General features: G+C 42.8%; 1 protein-coding gene across 1 annotated transcript in view; it reads left to right on the plus strand.

The window, feature by feature from the left end:
- The first annotated feature begins 1563 nt into the window (after positions 1-1563).
- Positions 1564-15227, plus strand: part of Ahctf1 (AT-hook containing transcription factor 1) — a 73898-nt gene continuing 60234 nt past the window's right edge. The window contains exons 1-3 of the mRNA XM_008849146.3: positions 1564-1892; positions 7518-7645; positions 13786-14039. Coding sequence (XP_008847368.1) covers positions 7525-7645; positions 13786-14039 — 375 coding nt within the window. The 5' untranslated portion in view covers positions 1564-1892; positions 7518-7524. The remainder of the gene's footprint in view (positions 1893-7517; positions 7646-13785; positions 14040-15227) is intronic.

The raw sequence follows: 15227 nt of genomic DNA on the forward strand, positions 1-15227 counted from the left end.
CTCAAGCAGGTTGTCCTCTGACCTCCACGTGCACATTCCCAGTGCACATCGTGGGTCAGGTCGTTTACACCTTGAGCTCTTGGCCAACTTAGGATAGAGTAGACCTTGTCTTGACACACTCCACCCACCACCTGCAGAATAAACAAAACCCACAAGAAAAACACAGTTCTGAAAGTATTCCTCTTAAAACTTAACTGTCACAAGCATGATGCCTTGTGCAAACAGCACATCTTTGTACCTTGCTGTCAATAAAGAAAAAAAAGTCACACACAAAAATATTGTATTTCTTTTTCAAAAGTTTTATTTGTAATATGTGTATGCATGTATTGCCTGCATGTAGGTAAGTGGACCCGTGTTGTGCAATACCCACAGAGGACAGAAGAGGCTGTTGAAGCCTCGGGAACTGGAGTTACTGCCATGTGGGTGGTGGAATTTGAACCCGGGTCTTCTGCAAGAACAGCCAGGTGCTCTTAACCGCTCAGCCATCTCTCCAGCCTTCAAAATAACTGTATTTCTAAAAGGCAGTTTTATCTCAAAAAGTACGTGGGGGAGGGTAGCAGAAACAGACCTTACTGATAAAGCAGCCGGCTAATATCCCCACTCTATTGTGTTACAATCCTTTTATTTTTTTTTTTTTTACTGGTATTATCCATTCCACATTTTTGTTTGGAACACACCCGGTGCTTGGGACCAGCTTCAAAGAAAGACACTAACAAATCAAAACATAGATCTGGAGTAACTTTTCTCTGGAGATGGAATCCTGGGGCCCCAGCGTGACAAACATGTGCTCTGCCAGAGACTCAGCCTCAGAGATAGGATGAAAAAGATTAGGGTAAGGGCTGATGACTCAATGGTTAAGAGCACTGGTTACTCTTGCAGAGGACCTGGGTTCCATTCCTACCACTCACACGGAGCCTAACAACTATCGGTAACTCCAGTTCCGGGGGATTCGTCGCCTTCTTCTGACCTCCGTAGGCAGTGCATGTCACGGGTGCACTTACACACAAGCAGGCAATACACATAAATTAAAAATAATAAATTTTTTTTTAAAGATTAGACTGGTAGGCTTGAGGCCTCTGATATTTGAAAAAATACAGGAGAACAAGTGTTTCCCAAGAAGTCAGGGGATCTCTTTTTGCATAAAAAGTTAGACATAGAACAGAAAACTCGAGGCAAACATTGCTGTCAAAGGAAGATTATCGCTTGGCTGCCATTGGGAAGTACCACATAGCACCAGATCGGCAACCCGGCGGAGGCGGAGGTCCACGGAAGCCTGCCACTCCCGACGGCACGCCTGGAGCGCAAAGCACTGTGGGACTTGTAGTCTTTCTGCTCTCCGCTCCTAGGAGGTGGGGAGACCTTGCTTTATGTAAATGAACCTCTCTTTTCCCGAAGCCGTTTCCCGTTTCTCCCCTTCCCTCCCCCACCGCCTCTCAGGGAAAAAGTTTGAAAATTCCCGCGGAGTTGGCGCTGGAAGTCGAAACCCTCGCGAGAACTCAGGTCCCCGCCGCGCGAGCTGCGCTCCTCTCCCCACCCTTGCCGCGAACCTTCTTTCCCTCCCCCCCTCCCTTCCTCCCTCCCTCCCTCCCTCCTCGGCCCGGCTGTGTGTGTGTGGGGGACTCGGGCAGGGCGCCCGGGGTACTGCGCAGAGCGCGGTGCGAGCCCAGCGGGCCGGGGCGCCAGCGGGGAGGACGAGGCTTTGCGGCGCGAGCAGCCGCCGAGCTTTAAGCCCTGAGTCGGGGGCCGGGCGGGCCTGAGGCGACGCGCCGAGGAGCAGCTTCCGTGGGCAGCGGGGGCCGCGTCTCCGGGGAGATGCTGTGACGGACCGCGCGGAAGCAGTGCGCGCTGACCGGGGACGGGGCGGCGGCGGCGGTCGGGCCCCGCGGCCTCAGGTAGGGCCGAGAGGTGGCAGGCAGGGCCGTGCGGCGAGGGCGGGGCTGCGAGGCCGGGGCCTAGGCCGCGCGCCGAACGGCCGAGCGGCGGACGCGAGCGGCGACCGGTGTGGGTGGTTCCAGCGCTCGGGCGTTAGTTATGTAACCTCGGCGCGGAGCGCTGGCACATGGCGGCAGAGTCGCGGCGCTGCGTGCTTTTTCCGCGCCCGCGGGCGGGTCCTGGCCCTCCCCGGGCGGGTCTGACTCGAGACCCAAACCCGCTGCTGTTTGACTTAGCGATGGAGAGCTTGGTCGAGCGGTCCCCGTGGGGACCTTACGTGGGGGTGTGCTCCCCATGGTCCTGGGGTTGGTTTTGGTGAATGCTGGGCGCGGAAGAAAGTTTGCCTCTCGCAGGTCGTGCCGGGAGCGGATCTGATGCAGGACATTTAAGAGAATTAAAGAGGGACAAGAGGATTGCCTCTTCCTTTGGTTGACTTCTTGGGGTGGGGCGGAAGCAGTGAACCTGCTCTTATAACGATAGACACACGTGGTTTAATTGAGACAGTTAATTTTCCTTTGTGGATCTTTTCTTTTTGGGGTGATGGAGGGGTAGAATCCAGGGCCTCCCACATGCTAGGCAAGCGCTCTACCCTTGAGTTGCGTTCCCAGCTTGGGATCATTTGGTTTTGTTCTCAAAGCAAACGACAAGGTGTGTGGGTATAGGAAATGAGTGTTATTTGCTATTTTTGCTTATTTTTGATGCTGGTGAGCGAAGCTGTCGCCTCGCGCGTTTTAAGCACCGCGCCCTACCCCTGAGCCATACTCGAGCCGCTAGTTTTGAAAAAGTCAGTTGGACACATTTTTCAAAGAACGTGAGTTCCTTAGAATAAAACTACTTGATTCTTCATATCTTAAAGAGCTTGTGGATTTTATGAATTGCTCCTAGTGAGCTTTAACAAATTCTCTCTGAATACAGAAGTTGTTAGGATAAGTTTACTTATTTCAGGCGGTGATGGCAGGTGGTATGAGCAACAGTCCTTATTCTCTGATTTTCTTATTTTTTTGGCTGGTACTGAATGTTGAGCCTAGAGCCTCAGACATGTTAGGCCGGTGATACACCATTGAGCTGCCAGCCCTCTTTTCTTTTTTGAGCCAGTCTCACTCTGTAGCCCCTGCAGGCTTTGAACTTGCACTCGCCTTGTCTCAGCCCCTGGAGTAGCTGGGGTTAGGGATTTGAGCCGCGAGGTAACTTAATACTAAAAAGTGTTACCAGTTTGTAAGGCAAATTGTGGGGGTGAGGTGGTGATACATCTGGATAAGAAAAAATGAAATGTTGCCCTTTTGATCCTAACCTTCAAATTTTATTGTGTGTTGAGGGGCTGTGTTGTGTGTCCCAGGTTCATCTGTGGAGGTCCTCTCTTTCTGGAGTCAGTTCTTTCCTTCCACCTTGTGGATCTTAGGGAACCAACGCAGATCTTCATTCTTCACAGCAAGCACCTTTACCTCATGAGCTGTCTTGCTGGTCCAATACTGAATTTAAAAAAAAAAAAAAACAACCTTTATTTTATGTGTATGAGTGTATTGCCTTCGTCAATGCCCACAGAGGTCAGAAGAAGGCATTGGAGCCCCTGAAACTGGAGTTACAGACGGTTCTTAGCCGCCATGTGGGTGGTAGGAATTGAACCCGGGTCCTCGAGAGAGCAGCAACTGCTCTTAACTGCTGAGCCATCCCTCTAGCTTGCCCAATATTGAATTTTTAAAAGTTGATTTTATTGTTTAATGTGTCTCTTCTGTGTCTCTAATAATGTCCAGTTACTCTGCTGTATTAATTGGGACCTTTTAGTTGCAATGCATTGTGACTAGTGAAATGACCAGGAAATATGTTGGATAATTTTTACCTTTTAGGAATACATAGTGTGGTGCTGAAGACAGGCAGATACAAATAATAATTACCTCCCACCCACACATACCCTGTGTGAGTTCTAGATATGTTGCTCTGGCTGGTCTTGAACTGTTGTGGTATAGGAATTCTCTTTCTCAGCTTCTGTTGAAACTGTATGTCTGTGCCACCAACCTGGCTCTGAGTAATGACTAATTTTTACTTTCTTAATGATTTTTAGAAAATCATGTTAAAGGCCTGGGGATGTGGCAGTTGGTAGAGTACTTGCCTAGCATACAAGAAGCTGAGAGATAACATCTCAGCACTTGAAATTGGTCTTCGAGTTACGTGCCTGTAATCCTAGCACTTGTGAGGTAGAGGCAGGAGAATCAGAAGTTGAAGGTTATCCTTGACTACTTAGTGAGTTCAGGGTAGCTTGGGCTACCTGAGGCCTTGTTTCAATAAATATCATAGTTATGATGGGTAGCACAAAGGTGGGAAAGAGTCAGGTCAGAAATGAGGTTATTCTTCTGGGAAGTTAGTCTTGGAATGATGGGTGTAATTTTGACAGTTGGAGATGTAGGATGATCAACATAAATAAAAGAATGAGGGTGCTGGGGAGATGGGGCACTTGGTGAAGTGCTTTCCTTACACAGCGTGAGCTAGGATGCTCAGCACCCATGATCAGAGTAGGGTAATACTAGTGCTGGGGAGGATGACGGCAGGATCTCTGGAGTTTGCTGGCCAGCCAGTCCATATTTGAATTCTTGAGGCTGCTCACCTTTTTTTTTTTTCTGAGATAGGGTCTCTCTGTAGCCCCTACTGGCTATGTAAATCAGGCTGCCTGTGCTGCTTGTGTCTCGGGATTAAAGGCATACACTACCATACCTGGCTCAGCTTCCGTAATGAACCCCTTGTTTGACCCCTTACATTCTCTTGCCTCCTACATTTTCACTGCTCTACCCCAATCTTTTTTAAAGATGAGAATTTTTATTTCCTAAGTCAGTTCATATCTAATATTAGGGAGATAGGCGTTGAAACAGCTTTTTCCTTAGAAAGTAGCATGGTGTGCTATACCTAGAATAAAGGCACCAGTGACATAAAGCTGAGCTGAGGACCTGAGACCCTAGCAGGACAGTGCTGTCAGTTTACCTCAAACATTTTTAAATTATTAATAATTTTATGTGTATATTGCCTGCATTCGTGTGGGTGCACCCATGTTGTACATTCCCCGAGGAGGTCAGAGAGGGTGTTAGATACCTGGAACTGGCAATGTGAATGGTTGTTAGCTGCCATGTAGGCGCTGAGAATCAAACCCAAGTCCTCTGCAAGAGTAGCCAGTGCTCTTAACAGCTGTGCCAACTCTCCAGCCCCAACGCAAGCATTTTAAGTGTGATTAATTCCTGGTACATAGAATTTGCTCTATAAGTTTTAACTTCCTTTCCTACCACCTCTTTGAAAGGAAAGGCTCTTTGATCTGCCTATAATTTTCCAGTTCTGTGTCATTGAGGTATTTTTTTTTCTCCCAGAAGGGATAGCTTGGTTGTTTCAGGATACTGTTAAGTTTATTTTCTTCATGGTGATTGGAAATTTTTTTTTTGTTTGGAAGTAAAATGGATCAGTGTCTAGTCTTTTGCTTTCATTGGTCTGTTTCTGTATCCCATATAGTTGTAATCTCAAGAATCACTTGGATTTCACTAATTTTTTTTAAGACAAAGTCTCATGCTGTTACCCAGGCTGGTCTGGAACTCACTATGTAGTGTAGTTTAGGCTAGCCTTGAACACTTGTTAATTTTCCTGTCTTAGCTACCTGCTAAACTGATTGTTGTTGTGATATGGATTTAAATATCTATCAATTTTCTCTCTTTTTTTTATTTTTTGGAGATAGGGTCTTAGGCCCAGGCTAGTCTGGAACTTGCTATGTGTCAGAGGGTGATCTTGAGCTTTTGATCCTTCTGCCTCCTCTTTCCACATACTGGTGTTAAAGGTGTGTGCCATCATGCCTGCTTTATGCTTTATGCACTTGTCCCAGACATGAAGCATGTTAGGCAGCTATTCTGCCAACTGGGCTATATTCCTAGCCATACATCTTTTTCCTTAACCCTTTCTTTTCCTTATATTTTATTTGTTTGTTATTTGTATACACATGCCACATTTGTATACTCATGTGGAGGTCAGAGGACAACTTTGGAAGTCTTTTCTTCCACCATGGGAGCCCTGGGGATTGAACTCAGAGTGTCGGCTTGGCAGGTGCTTTTACTGCTGAGCCATCTCACAGACTTAAGTCTGTAATGTGTACTTTATCCTGTTCTATGTTTCTATTTCTCCCTTCTAGGTCTTTGTGCTGTTATCTTTGTTTTCAGAGAGAGAGAGAGAGAGAGATTAAAAGGGGGCTGGGGGCTAGAGAGGTGACTGGTTAAGAGCACTTGCTGCTCAATTCCCAGCACCCACAGGGTGGCTAACAACTGTTTGTAACTCCAGTTCCAAGGGATCTGACGCTCCTTTCTGACCAAAACACAGATGTACTTAAATACATGCAGGCCTAACACTCATGCACCTCTTATTTTACTCCTTTTATACTTTCAGAACTTTAGATGTTTTTTATCTTTTGGCTTGTATTTTCAAGACATCTGTGATTTCTTAGTCTCTTTCTCTGTCTGGTGTGCCTTTTCCTGTGATTAAAATTTCTCTTTGTCCTTTGGGTGTGTGTGTGTGTGTGTGTGTGTGTGTGTGTGTGTGTGTGTGTGTTTCATTCTTGAGCTTAAGGTTTATTGAGCTTTTGAATTTGTTACACTTTTAATCAAATTTGGGGAATTTTTAGCCATTGAGTTTTCACATATTAGACTTAATTTTTCTGATCCTCTCTTTTGAATCTCTAATCACACATAATAGGCTGCTTGAGATTGTGTGATTGATCTTCTATATATTAGAAATAGAAGAAAAATGAGATTTTTTTTTTTTTAATCCAGTAAAAGATATATATCAGACTCACAATCCGGGGTTTCTGGATCTGGACATTTTTTTTAAAATGATTTATTTTATGTGTATTTGTGCGTTGCCTGCATGTATGTGAGTGCACCCGTGTCATACAATGCCACGGAGGTCAGAAGAGGGCCTTGGATTCCCCTGGAACTAGAGTTAAAGACAGTTCGTAGCCACCATGTGGGTGCTGGGAATTGAACCCGGGTCCTCTTAACTGCTGAGCCATCGCTCCTGGACAATTTTTTTTTGATAATAGACTGTGTGTGTGTGTGTGTGTGTGTGTGTGTGTGTGTGTGTGTGTGTTTTCTGAAAAGAAAGCTTTTCTTTTTCAGGGTTGAGAATGTTAGCCAGAGGTACTGGGTTCAATTCCTGGCATCCAAAAAGTAAAAAGAAAAAAAAAAGTGTGGAAGAAGTTACTCCTTTAATATGGAACAGTCCCTTTCTCTGTGTTTGTCTGCGCCTTTCTCTGTTCTTTGAAAGTAAGTTAGATGGTAAGATGAATTGCACTGAAGCAGTTTTCACAGAATCAAGGGAATGAAGTATATATCCAGGACATCTGGCTTAATATTTTTCTAAGGCTATTTGAAAGTATTATTTTCTTAGGAAATAGATTTTTGTAGATGAGACTACCTCAGTCCCAGATGTACATAATACATATTTTACTTTAATTACTTTTATATGGCAGCTTGCTGTTCTCTTTCATCTATCCTGACTAGAAATAATGAGTGTATTGTATAATAGGACAAATAAATTGTAATAATTTTATCTTTCAAAAATATTTACAGTGGAAGTATGCAAGACTTAACAGCCCAAGTGACTAGTGAGCTCCTGCAATTCCCAGAAGTGACTGTTGAAGCTCTTGGAGAAGATGAAATAACATTGGAATCTGTGCTTCGTGGAAAGTTTGCTGCAGGTAAAGTAGTGTTGTTAAAAATTTACTAATTTGGGGATATACCTCAGTGGCAGAGCTCTTGCCTACTTGAGGCCCTAAGTGCAATCTCCATTAACACACACACATACACACACACACACACACACTCGAGTGTACATGAGCGAGGAGGTGCTAGAGAGATAGCTCAGTGGTTAAAGAGCACCATTTCCTCAATCATGAGGATTGGAGTTGTGATGTCGGGCAACTCATAAGCTCTGACTCCAACTCTAAGGGATTTGGTGTCCTCTTCTGGCCTCCAGGCAAGCTCATGCTCTTACAGACATGCATATATATATAAATAAATCATTTAACTTTTTTTTATATCTTACTATTCATTAGTATGTGTATGAGTGTTTTGGGAGCATGTATGTAAGTGCACCATGTTGTGCAGTGTCCACAGATGTCAGGGTGTCAGATCCCTAGAACTGGAGTTATGGATCATTGTTAGCTACCATGTAGGTTCTGGGATTCAAACCCAGGTCCTCTACAAGAGTAACCAGTGCTCTTAACTGCTGAGCCATCTCTCCAGCCCCTAAATTATTTTTTTCAAAGAGAAAATTTAGCAATTTGATTTGTAAGATAAATAGTATATACTTTGGTTTGTTTAATGTAGAAGAAATAAAAAAGCACCTGTAACTATGTATGTAATATCTATATACTCTGGAACACATCAGTAAATCTGGGAGAATGGTGTCTAGTGAATTTTTTCCTTATTAAAAACTTGGGGAGGAGAGATAATTTACTAAAATGCTTATTTGGTTACACATGAGGATCTGAGCTCTTAGTCTTCAGCATACACATAAAAGCCCTGTGTGGTGGTGCGTAAATTGGGGGATAGAGACAAGCAGATTCACTGGGTGGGCCTCACTGGCTAATCAGTTTATATAGGAAATGGGGAACTGAGAGACACTATCTTAAAAAGTAAAGTGGACAGCCATAGAGGAAGACACCTGAAGTCAACCTCTGGCCTTTACAGGAGCATGTACAGAGGCAAACAACTGCACACGTGTTCACAAGCACCCACACACCACACACAAAATCCCCTCCTTCCAAACAAAAATGGAACAAAACATATATACATATCTTTTTGTATTGTGTATATTTTGAAAGTAGAAAAATATACAACTTAGTTATTTTTCATTATAATCAGTATGGCTTTTGGTGATGACATTAGAAATTAGAACCTAAAGTGATTGTTTTTGGTTTGTTTGAGACAGGGTCTCATATATCCAAAGCTGGCCTCAAACTTCCTATGTAGACAAGGATAATCTTGAACTAGTCCTCCTGCTTTATTTTTATTTTATGTGTATGCGTGTATTGCCTGCATGTAGGTAAGTGCACCTGTGTCGTGCGATGCCCATGGAGGTCAGAAGAGGCTGTCAGATCCCCTGGGACTGGAGTTACGGACAGTTGTTAGCTGCCAGTGGGTGCTGGGATTTGAACCTGGGTCTTCTGCGAGAACAAACCAGTGTTCTTACCTGCTGAGCCATTTCTCCAGTCCTCAGTAATTTTTTAAAAAATTTCTAATTCTGTTAATCCAAAGATGTCACTACTTTTTCTTCAGTACTGGGGGTTGGACCTAGGGCCTGGTGCATTCTGAGTAAGTGTTCTACTACTGAGCTCTCTTTTTAACTTTTAGCTTGAGGCGTGGTTTCTTGAAGTTGCTCAATCTCACCTTAGACTCGTTCTGTAACCAGGGCTGATCTTGAATTTGTGATCTTCTTGCTGCAGATTACAGGTTTATACTACCATGCCTGACTCTTTTCATAAGAAAAAAGTTATTTACTACTTTACAGGGTTGTCTAACACTTAGATCATTCTGAAGCCTTGTTGCTTTCATAGCTTCCTTTCTCAGTAGAGCTAGGAAGACTCTAGGAAAAAGCAAATCAGGCATAGGAATTCTAGAGCACTGTGTAGTTAATGCCAGCCATTGGATTTGATCAGAGGACACTTTTGTGCCTAGGATAGCAATAAAAGCCCTAAAACATTGTGTTGACAAGTTTTATCAATAAGGGATCTGTAGCCTACCATCTCCCAGAGTCTAAATAGCATGGTGGAGCAGTATCCAAGAAAATCCTTATTTTCATGGGTCTGGGGCAATGGCTCAGTAAGAGCAGTTGCTATGTAAGCATGAGGACCTGAGTTTGAATTCCCAGCACCCACATAAAAAGTTGGGCATAGCCACGCATGTACTGTAACTCCAGTGCTGTGGGGGGTAGAGACAAGAAAATCACTGGGGCTGTCTACCACCCTAACTACAAGTTCTGTGAGAGACTGTCTCAAGGGAAGAGGCAAAGAATGCTAAAGCGGGACTCTGATAATCCTCCTTTGGCTTCTGTAAGTGTAGGCACATGTGCGCACACCACAACACACACAAAAGAACACTGATTTTTCTTAACCAAAACTAGTAATTCTATAAACGTTTTCTTGGAAGAGGTTAGAAGGTTATTGTAGATCAGTTGAATTTAAAGTATGGTTCTGTAAGCTGAGTTTGCATGCTAATACTGCACCAGGTAGAAAGTAGTAAAACAAGACAGTATACTTCCTTGGGCCACTCAGTAGAAATGGAAGGAAGTTCTTAATTCAGAGTTTATCAGGATGCCATGGATTCCAGAAGTCCACCTGCCACTGGCCTTCCAGAGCCAGTGCCATGTTGAATTTTTTTTTTTTTTTTTTTTTTGAGGCAGGGTCTCCCTGTAGCCCTGGCTGGCCTGGAACTCACTATGTAGACAAGGCTGGTCTTGAACTCACAGAGATCTACCTGCCTCTACCTCCCAAGTGCTGAAATTAAAGGTGTGTGCCACCATGCCCGGCCTGCCATGTTGGATTCTTACATAGGCATGTATCTTCTTTAGTTAGAGGAAAAGAAATGGAAAGGAAAACCAAACATCCAAAAGTGAAAGGGGTTCACCATCCACCTGACCCTGTGACACTGTTCATTTCTTTTAAGAAATTTTTATTTTAGTATGTTTTTTCATTTACTGGGTCAGGGGGCATATATGTGCCACATTATGTATGTATGTGGAAGTCAGAGGATAGTTTTTGAGAGTTCTGTTGTTGTACCATACGGGTCCTGGGAATTGATCTCAAGTCGTCCAACTTGGCAACATGTGCCTTTACTCACTGAGCCATCTTGCCGGCCCCACTGTTCATTTCTTGAAAAGAAATGTTTCAAAATATTTCAGATATATTTGAGATGGTACAAAGTAGCACCAGATTCAAGTCAGAAGGAGTAGTTCTTTATTTACGAGTCCTCAAAAAGTCACAGAAAATTCAACATTTATTTTGTGGGGAGAGGTCAAAGGACAACTTGTAGGAATAGTCCTATCCTTCTACCTTGTGGATCCCAGGAATTGAACTCGGGTTTCAAGTTGTCAGGCCCAGTGACAAGTGCTTTTACCTACTGAGCCATCTTGCCAGCTGGAAAAGTTAGTTCTTTTAGGATCCATTTTCTATGGTATTGCCAAAAAATTCTGAGTCTTCTTATTCTGAGGCTTTTTATACATATCAACAGTTAAAGTGCAAATAAGAGATCCATTTGGCTTGTAGATGTGTAAATATTTTAAATTCTCCAAATGTATTTTCCACAGGTTGGTTTTTACTTTTTTTTTTGTCTTTTCGAAGCAGGGTCTCCCTGTAGCCCCAGCTGTCCTGGAACTCACTATGTAGACCAGGCTGGCCTTGAACTCCCAAGATATCAGCCTGCCCTCTGCCTCCCAAGTGCTGGGACTACAGGCATGAACCACCAGTTTTTACCTTTTTTACAGTAAATGGTTCTCTTAGAGCCTTGGGGGAATTCTTGTGGTTGTAATTCTGTTCCCTGTAGCACAGATCATCCAGAATTGCCAGAATGTGTTGTCCATTCTTCCCCTAGACTGGGCTCATCCTGTACCACCATTTCCCAGTCATTGCAGTCAACAAAGGAAGGCCAGTTTCCTGTCATCCAAGGTAGACAGGAGTACTGCTCTTCTGTGCAGTTCTTGTTACAGGACTGTGGGCTGCTGTTACTTCACAGGTCCTTTTTTAAAGCCACCCGAAGAAGAGATGATGTAATATGAGGGCCTTGGCACTGAAGATGTGCTAAGATGGTTATCCAGTGAGTCCTGCTGTCCAGGTCCACTGTTGGTCTTGGTTGGTTATGGACTTGAAGTGATAAAGGGACGCTGTAACATCTACCCTGTGGAAGTGAAGAACATAAATGTCAGTGAACAGATCTTAATATATAGCATTTAGATTGTGTAGTACAGCAGGAAACTATACCACAGCAGAGATAGCTGTCATTTATAGTGCTGTTGTCTTGAAAATTAAAAGTAGTAGTGCTTACTATGGTAAGCATGACAGCTTTTCATTATGGCAGGTAGACACTTCTGCGTAGGCACTTTTCTATCTAGCTGAGAATAAAAGTAATTAATGTGATCCTACTTATACAGATAGCAAGTGCAGAAAGGAGCTTTGAACCTTGCCATTCTGGGTCTCCACTCATAAACTACAGTATATAGTGCCCCTCGTCTATAAACTAGTATTTCTAGCTATCCATCTGGATGCATGATCATTATGTGAGACTTTTGAGGGAAATACAACATACAAACCTGCTTACCCCCTAGATAGGGAACCCACAACAGACCAAAGTCCAACTTGGTGAACCAATGAGTTTATTGGGTCCCTTACAGGAATATGGGTGAGGGGTTATAGGAGCAGGAATGACTTAGTGACAACTGCATCACTAAAGCATGGGCCATGACTTCCAAAAGCTGCCTACTTGGAACTTTGCACAACATGAAGACAGTTTCACTTAGAGGCAGAGAATCTCTTGTCAGTTCCTCTGGTCAGAATCTCCTCCCCCAGCAATTGTTTACTGCTTCCATGACTTTGGAGAATTTCAGCTTTCCCAGTTTAGTGAAGTCTGTTTACTTCTTGAACTTCCCCTGTCCTTCCTGGTAGGAATGTTTCAACTAGGAGGAAATTATTACAAAACAATTACAACAATAATGGACATCTCTAACTTACTGGTAAAGTTACTATTTATCTAGTTGTTCAAGTGAAAATTCAGAAATTTAGGTTCTGTCCCCCCACCTTGAGATAAGCCTCCTTCTGCCTCCGCCTCCCAAGCGTTAGGATTACAGACATGTGCCACCATTTCTATCTTAGGGTCTGATCTGTTCTTAATTCTTTTATTGAACTCTTTATCTGATTGAGTAATTCTGTTCAGTCTCTAAGATGAATCTCAGTTCATCCGCTTTGTTTGCATCTCCCTGTTACTACTCTGCTCTCTTCCATTTTTGTTTAGTGACTAGAGTAACATTTAAAAACAAACTAGATTATTTGCCTGCTTCGTACCATCCGGTGGCTTTGTGTTAGAGACAGAATTAAATTTGAACAGGACTAGTAGACCAGAGAGAGAGTTCTGATGCTTTCTGTTGTTACATTAGTTATGTCTTACCTTCTAAGATTATGAACTCTTTAGGCTTGAAATCATGTGTGACATAGATATATAAACTTTATTTTCTTACGTGTATGAGTGTTATGCTTACATGTGTGTAAGTGTTCCTGTGTCATGCAGTGCCCACAGAGGCCAGAAGAGGGTGTCAGACCCCTGGAACTGGAGTTAACAGGCAGTTTAGCAAGGGAACCAAACTTGGGTCCTTTGCAAGAGCAGCCAGTGATCTTAACTGCTGAGCCATCTCCAGCCCTTCATGTTAACATTTTATGATTCATGTAGCTCCTGCTGCCCTGGAATTTGTGATGATTCTTTCCTTTGCCACTCAAGTACTGAGATAACAGGAATGCCATTATACCTGGTCTTGGGATCTGCTTCTGTACTTGTGTCACTTTGTAACAGTGTGACTTAGACAAGTAAAATGCATTAAACTTTTAAGTTGCCTTATATTGTAATGATGAATTTAGGCACATAGCATGGATCCTCTACTGATTTTGCTGTTATTATTTACTAATTAGAGGATCACCGTTTTCTATAAATGTTTTGATTTCAATTTGGGGCTTTTGTAATAAGCTTTGTATAATGAGCTACATATTATATGTTTGTATGTTTAAGAAAACTACTACTTTTGTTATGTCCATATGGTATTACAATAAGCAGTATTTTTGTTCTTTTTCCTCTGCAGGGAAAAATGGACTAGCTTGCTTGGCTTGTGGTCCACAACTTGAGGTTGTAAACTCTCTAACTGGAGAGCGATTGTCTGCATATAGATTCAGTGGAGTAAATGAACAGGCTCCTATAGTCCTTGCAGTGAAAGAATTCTCTTGGCATAAGAGAACTGGATTGTTAATAGGACTGGAAGAAGCAGAAGGGAGTGTTCTGTGTCTCTATGACCTTGGTATATCAAGAGTGGTTAAAGCAGTTGTTCTTCCTGGAAGGGTATGTACTGTGTTACCATATCTTGATATTCTGCTTTCAAAGATGAAAATTACCTTGACGACTCCTCGAACTGTGTATTTAAAATTAATGCTTTTTTGTGTAAATATATTACCTTCAGTAGAAAGTTCAAAATTAATTTCACTTTTATTTACTGGGGTGTGTGGACTTGAGTGGGAGTAAAAAGGTCAACTTTATGGAGTTGGTTCTCTCTGTCTTTTAAATTTTATTTATTTTGTCGGTGGGGGTGCACAGTGTACGTTTCATGGTATCTGTGTGGAAGTCAGAGGATAACTTGGAGTTAGGTTTGCATCAATGGGCAGTAAGCACCTTTATCCTCAGAGCCATCTCACTGCCTCCTAAAGTTCAAAATCTATAGTTTAAGGTAGCTAGGTGTGGTGGCCCATTCCTTTAATCCCAATACTCAGGAGGCAGAGGCAGGTAGATCTATGTGAGTTGGAGGCCAGCCTGGTATACATAAGAGTTCTAAGTCAGCCAGGACTACGTATTTTAAAAGAAATCAGATTGTGACTCATTTAGAAATAGAGAAAATCTCCCCCTCCCCCAACACACTCTCTCTCTCTCGCTCTCTCTGTCTCTCTGTCTCTCTCTCAGTATAAATATAGCAGACATCTTACACACACACACACACACACACACACAAAACAAGGTGAATGACTCAAAGTTCAAAATCTATAGTTTAAGGTAGCTAGGTGTGGTGGCCCATTCCTTTAATCCCAATACTCAGGAGGCAGAGGCAGGTAGATCTATGTGAGTTGGAGGCCAGCCTGGTATACATAAGAGTTCTAAGTCAGCCAGGACTACGTATTTTAAAAGAAATCAGATTGTGACTCATTTAGAAATAGAGAAAATCTCCCCCTCCCCCAACACTCTCTCTCTCGCTCTCTCTGTCTCTCTGTCTCTCTCTCAGTATAAATATAGCAGACATCTTGTGTGGGGTATGTTGGCCTTTTTGTTGTTATTTTGTTTGGAAGAGGAAACTAAAATTTTTAGTAATGATTACTTTACTCCTACATAGGATAATCCTAAAGTGGTTGCCCAAGAGCTTTAAAGTAAGAACAGTATACAGTTTTATTATTTTATAAGTTAATGTTCCAGGCCTCAGTTTATTTCTTTAAGTAGAGATAATTGCATATAGGTTTTAAGATTTTAATAAAAAATCATGTGTAT

The sequence above is a fragment of the Nannospalax galili genome, unplaced genomic scaffold, assembly GCF_000622305.1.
Source record: "Nannospalax galili isolate Female #2095 unplaced genomic scaffold, S.galili_v1.0 scaffold543, whole genome shotgun sequence".
Taxonomy (NCBI): Eukaryota; Metazoa; Chordata; class Mammalia; order Rodentia; family Spalacidae; genus Nannospalax; species Nannospalax galili.